This window comes from Nannospalax galili, unplaced genomic scaffold (genome assembly GCF_000622305.1).
Source record: "Nannospalax galili isolate Female #2095 unplaced genomic scaffold, S.galili_v1.0 scaffold1200, whole genome shotgun sequence".
In the NCBI taxonomy this organism is placed as follows: domain Eukaryota; kingdom Metazoa; phylum Chordata; class Mammalia; order Rodentia; family Spalacidae; genus Nannospalax; species Nannospalax galili.
The window spans coordinates 735,428-741,875 of NW_008347131.1; the positions used below are offsets into that span (position 1 = coordinate 735,428).

The 6,448-nt window shown below is 42.4% G+C and overlaps 1 protein-coding gene across 29 annotated transcripts in view; it reads left to right on the top strand.

The window, feature by feature from the left end:
* Nucleotides 1-6,448, top strand: part of Madd (MAP kinase activating death domain) — a 52,797-nt gene that overhangs the window by 28,683 nt on the left and 17,666 nt on the right. For 19 of the 29 annotated variants that reach the window (XM_029568580.1, XM_008843580.3, XM_017800759.2 and 16 more), the window contains 5 exons: nt 2,374-2,476; nt 2,940-3,002; nt 3,249-3,369; nt 3,474-3,579; nt 5,186-5,296. In XM_029568580.1, coding sequence (XP_029424440.1) covers nt 2,374-2,476; nt 2,940-3,002; nt 3,249-3,369; nt 3,474-3,579; nt 5,186-5,296 — 504 coding nt within the window. The remainder of the gene's footprint in view (nt 1-2,373; nt 2,477-2,939; nt 3,003-3,248; nt 3,370-3,473; nt 3,580-5,185; nt 5,297-6,448) is intronic. The other 10 variants (XM_017800765.2, XM_017800767.2, XM_017800768.2 and 7 more) reach the window with 1 other exon arrangement.

A 6,448-nucleotide genomic window follows, 5' to 3' on the forward strand; every position in this document is an offset into this window, starting at 1 on the left:
AGCTCAGAAAAATGTTATTGAATAGGTTAATGCTGTTGTAATGAAATGCTTCTTCTAATTAAAAAAAAAAAAATAAGTCTGGTTGGGCGTGGTGGCACACGCCTTTAATCCCAGCACTCGGGAGGCAGAGGCAGGCAGATCTCTGTGTGTTCAAGACCAGCCTGGTCTGCATAGTGAGTTCCAGGACAGCTGGGGCTACAAGGAGACCCAGTCTCAAAAAGACCAAAAAAAAAAAAAGTCTGAAGTGACAGATAAAGTTAATGATACTTCCCACGTGCAGTGAAAAATGGTAAGAAACAGGAAATTAGCGTTTTTTAAAATACATTTTTCATTTACTTGTTTAATTTAAAATATTTTATTTACTTTTCGAGAATTTTATACATGTATACAATGTATTTTGATCATATCCACCCCCGACTCCAGTTAAAAAAAGTCTGAAGTGACAGATAAAGTTAATGATACTTCCCACGTGCAGTGAAAAATGGTAAGAAACAGGAAATTAGCGTTTTTTAAAATACATTTTTCATTTACTTGTTTAATTTAAAATATTTTATTTACTTTTCGAGAATTTTATACATGTATACAATGTATTTTGATCATATCCACCCCCGACTCCAGTTCTTCCCAGACCCCACCACCACGTCTTTCCCCCAACTTCATGTCCTGTTTTTTTAACCCACTGAGTACAATTGGTGCTACGAGTGTGTGCATGAGTTTAGGTCCATTCACTAGATCATGGGCAACCTACAAGGGGCCACTTCCCTAAAGAAAACAGACTCTCCCAGGATATTAACATTTTTAAAATCAGTTACCAACCTTGTGTCAGACACTGTTAAGTGCTTTTTTTTATATATTTTCAAATATAATCCTTTATAGGGCTGAAGGTTTAGCTCAGTGGTATAGCACTTAATTAACATGCCTCAAACTCTGAGTTCCATACCAGTACCACACAAAAAAGTAAATAGAAAATTAATTTAGGAGCTGGTGATGTAGCTCCGTTGGTAGAGTTCTTACCTGGCATGCACAAAGCCCTGGGCTCAGCCCCTTAGCACCACAGAGAACTGAGTGTGGTGACAAACGCTTGTAATCCCACCACTCAGACGGTGGAGGCAGGGGGATCAGAATTTTAGACTCATCCTTAGGTGCATGTGAGTTGGATGAGGCCAGCGTAGGCTGCATGAGACCCTGACTTGAAAAAATAAAATAGGGCTGGAGACATGGATTAATGGATGCAGACATGGCTCATTTGCCCCATAAGCATTAGGACTGGACTTTGGATCCCAAGAACCCACATAAAAGCTGGGCAGATATATGGCTGCCTTGTAATCCCAGCACTTGGCAGGCAGAGATGAAATCTCTGGAGCAAGCTGGTTAGCTAGTCTAGCCTATTGGCAAGCTTTGTGTTCAGTTGAGCCCCTGCCTCAGTATATAAGATAGAAAACAATGGAGTAAGACTCCTGATGTCAGCCTCCACATGTATATGCACACACTCATGTACACATACATACATGTATGCCTACATACATGTAAATATGCATACATGCACACACACCACACACGTACACAAGCAAAGAATAAACAAATTTAATGCTTTTCCTAGTCCTTTTAGGTAGATATTATAATGTTCTTTTTTTTTTTTTTTTTTGGTCTTTTTGAGATAGAGTTCCAGCTGGCCTGGAACTCTCTATGTAAACCAGGCTGGCCTTGAACTCACAGAGATCTGCCTGCCTCTGCCTCTGCCTCTGCCCCTGCCTCTGCCTCCCGAGTGCTGGGACTAATAATGTTCCTCTTATAGACAAGGAAAATAAGCCTCAGAGCAGCTAATTTTATGTTTTAAGTCACACAGTTAATAAAAGGCAGGGATCTGAATCTTGGTCAGCCTGACTTCACCTCTGTGTTTTTCTATGGTGCCATGCTACAACAAAGAGCCTTTTTTCTTTTCTTTTCTTTTTTCTTTCTTTCTTTTTTTTTCTTTTCAGGACGAGGGGGTGAGACAGGATCTCATGTAACCTAGGCTTGCCTCAAACTTGCTATGAAGTTAAGGCTAGCCTTGAATTACTAATCTTGCTGCCTTAGCCTACCACATGGTGGAATTAGAGTCATGTACTACTGTGCCCAGTTTTAAGAGAAAGTAGTCTTACAGAGACTAAAGAATAAAGATAAGTCCCAATGAAAACTTGATATCTTGCTTTAGGAAGCAGTAACAGAAAGCAGACTTATCAGACTGACTTTTGGTCAAGCAGCGATATTAGAATTGTGTTGTTAATATGTTAATGTCATGCCTACTACATGAGCCTTTTGATGAGGTGCTTGGTTTACTTTCTCCTCCTCATTGGTACATCTGGCAATTGACCTACCACTCTGTCTCTTTAGGGTAAAGCCCACAGCTTGAAGCCAAAAGAGAAGCTGGCAGGTAGTCCAGTTCGCTCTTCCGAAGATGTAAGCCAGCGAGTCTATCTCTATGAGGGACTACTAGGTAAGAAATAGACTTGGAATGCCTGTTGCACTGAAAGAAAGCTGGGCTCAGCCAGGGGAGAGGGTGGCACTGAACAGTAGCTGCTTGGCCTTTTGCTAATCTCAATGCTGACATCAGGTAATATTTTAAGCTTTAAAAAATTATTTAGTGGGGATGAGAAAGCACAGCATACTTGTGAAAGTCAAAGGACAACTTGCGGGATTCGGTTCTCTCCTTTCACCACATGGGTTCCAGGGATCAAACTCAGGTCATCAGACTTGACAGCAAGTGCCTTTACCCACTGAGTCATCTCACCAGCCCAATAGCATCATAAATTCTCAACCAAACAACTCATGGTGTCTGAAACAAGCAGGGAGTAAAAACTAGATGAAAGTGGATTTTGGTCTTAATCAACAGCCTATGTATTTCTGTCTTCCTTTCTTTCCTCTGGCTACCATGTTCCTTCCTGCTTACAAACTGGCAGGAAGGGACAAAGGATCGATGTGGGACCAGTTAGAGGACGCTGCTATGGAGACCTTTTCTATAAGTAACTGCTTTTCTTTGTGTGATGTGTTCATCCCTCCTGCTTGGGAGGGGCTGGGCCTCATGTGGAGGCTTCTGGGGCTGGTGGCAAAAATGTTATATTTGGGATAGAAAGGTTTGTGTTTCCTTGTCCTGGAATTGGAATGACCTCATTTTATCTGAGCTTACTTTATTTTTATTTGGCAGCTATACTCTTTAAATGTTAAATAAGCTACCCCTCCAACAAAAACACCTCAACTTTATTCTACAGGCAAAGAACGTTCCACTTTATGGGACCAAATGCAGTTCTGGGAAGATGCATTCTTAGATGCTGTGATGTTAGAAAGAGAAGGCATGGGTATGGACCAAGGTCCCCAGGAAATGATTGACAGGTATGGGACTTGACAAAGACATGGCATATACCAACTCAGTTCTTCCCAGTTAGTTCTGTGGTCTTCTACCTGAGGGTTGGCTTGTCCCTGGTCTTCTGCTTTAGGTACTTGTCCCTGGGAGAGCGTGACCGGAAGCGCCTGGAGGATGATGAAGATCGTTTACTAGCCACACTTTTGCACAACCTCATATCCTACATGCTGCTGATGAAGGTAATGTCAATTTTGCTTATGTTCATCAGTTACTGATGCAGAAAAGGCAAAGCTTGTTCCTATTGCCTAAATTCTGGGGCAGCTAGAAAGCTGTCAGAGCATTTTAAACCTGATGGAAAGTCCAAGGCCTCTGTGTCAGCTTACACACAATCCATTTGGCTGAAGTTGCCAACCTGTTTTGCTAATAAATGTTGTAAGTTAATTAATCATCCCTTACTATTTTTTTACTTTGAATTTTATATGTGTTCCCTTTGTTAAGTTGTTTTTGGATACCACAGAGCTCCCCACAGAATACAACCAAATTATTGTTTTGTTTTGGTTTTTTTATAGTAATGTGTTCTAAAATCTTGGATAGATGCTCAGAATTTATTTTTCAGCCCTTTGTAATACAGGATTTTCTATATCTTCAAAAAGAGCTACCTAGTTGGGCATGGTGGTTCATGCCAGTTAATTCTGGCCCTTGGGAGGTGAAGGAAAATCAAGAATTTTTTTTTTTAAGTCTTTTTGAGACAGGGTCTCCCTGTAGCCTCAGCTGCCCTGGAACTCATTATGTAGCCCAGGCTAGCCTTGAACTCACAGAGATTTGCCTGCCTCTGCCTAAGATAAAGACTTTCAAGCCAGCCTTGGCTACAAGTTCAAGACCAATTTAGACTACATATAAGATCTTGTCAAAAAGGAAAAAAAAAAACCCTACTTATTAACAAAGTAATGATACGTTCTAGTTTGATTTGGTTGTGCTTGGTATTTATAGCTGTTGGAGAAGTGTTACCAAATAGAAAAGTCCTGATGTGAACGGGAAGCCTGGGTTTGGGATTGGTGGTAGAAGGGCATTGTTTTGAGAATGAGCTCCCTGAGTTTCTCCTTCTGTTCCCCAGCCTCTACATGTGAAATATAGGGACTGTTCTGCAAGGCCTTTTGATGTGCTTTATCTTGAGTTGTAAGGTTTCCTCCACTCTTGAATTCCAGTCAACTCTGGTTGGGGAAGGATGTGACCATTAACCCTCAAAGGGTATCTAGGCTACTACTCAGTCCCAGTGTTGCTGCTCTTGTGTTGCTATTTCTAAATTATACTCCAAGGAGCCCTTTAGGAGAAAGCTATGGCATTGGATGGAGGCAGGAGGAAGTGTCCCTTTGATACCCAACTGCTCTGAGAGCCACTATTCTGCAGAAGCTAACTAGACAGAGCCAGTTCTGGTCTCAGCATTTGGGCAGAATACAGTTGAGAGTGTTCTACCATATTCGATGAGGTGGTCTTTAGAATTCCACTTCTCCCAGATAAGAGGCTTGCTCAGACATTTTCTTTTTTAAGATTTATTTATTTTTATTTTATGTGTATGAGTGTATTGCCTGCGTGTGTATTAGTGCACCTGTGTCATACAGTGCCCATGGAGGACACAAGAGGGCGTTGGATCCCCTGGAACTGGAGTTAAGGACAGTTGTTAGCTGCCATGTGGGTGCTGAGAACTGAACCCAGGTCTTTTGCAAGAGCAGCCAGTGCTCTTAATCACTGAGCCATCTCTCCAACCCCACTCAGACATTTTCTTATATCTGCCTCAGTTGAGAAGAGAGACGATCCTTTATTAAGACTCTTGTTTTGGATTTCCAGGTGAATAAGAATGACATCAGAAAGAAGGTACGGCGCCTAATGGGAAAGTCCCATATTGGGCTTGTCTACAGCCAACAAATCAATGAGGTGCTTGATCAGCTGACCAACCTGGTGAGCATCCCTTTGCTCTTCCTTGGGCCTATTGCAGAGACTTCCCCAGAACATTTCTGGCCATGTCACTGTGCAGCCCAGTTGATCTCTAATTTTGAGAATGGAGGAAATACTATGTTCTGGTTTGTTTCTTCATTGCTATGACAAAATACTCTGACCATTACTAACTTGGGGAGGAAAGGGTTTATTCAGCTTACATCTCCTGGGTCACAGTTCATCAGGGAGCCCAAGGTAGGAACTCAGGGCAGGAACCTGGAGGCAGGAGCTGGAGCATAGGCCATGGAGGAACACTGCTTACTGGCTTGCTCCCCTGGCCTCTGCTCAGCCTGCTTTCTTATGCAACACAGGCCCACCTGCCCAGGGGTGGCACCACCCACAGTGGGCTGGGCCCTCCCACATCACTCATCAAGAAGATGCCCCTCAGACATGGCCACAGGCCAGTCCAATAGAGGAAATTCCCCAATTGAAGCTTCCTCAACCCAGGTGTGTCAAGTTGACACTAATACTATCTAGCACACTCTAGATGAGGTTTTAGCCCTTCTGTTTCATGTTGGGACTCTCTGTACTCAAACTGTCCTAGTGTGGCAGATTCCATGTGTGGTCTATGAACCTTGAGGATCTGCAAGATGCAATATGTTTTCTCACAATACTAAATTGCCTCTTTTACAAGGTTAACATTTGTACTGATGCTGCAAAAACAGTGTTGTGTAGACTGCGGGTAGCTTAATATCATGACCCTAAACTATGTGAGCCCCATCCTTACCTCCATGTACTCTCAGTTTTTATTTTTTATTTTATTTTATTTTTTTGAGACAATATCTCCCTGTAGCCCTTACTGGCCTGGAACTCACTATGCAGACCAGGCTAGCCTCAAACTCGTAGAGATTCACTTGCCTCTCTCTCCCAAGTGCTGATATTAAAGGCATGCACCACCATGCCCGACCACTCTCAGTTTTTAAAAAGCCAGTTTTGAGCCTTTGAGATGGCTCACTGAGTAAAGGCATTTGTCACAGGTTCGATCCCTAGAACCTACATAGTAGAAGGAGAGAACAGACTCTGCAAGTTGTCATTTGACCAGCAAACACAGGATGGGGTGTGCATTCACAACACACACACACACACACACACACACACACACCATAAATAAATAAA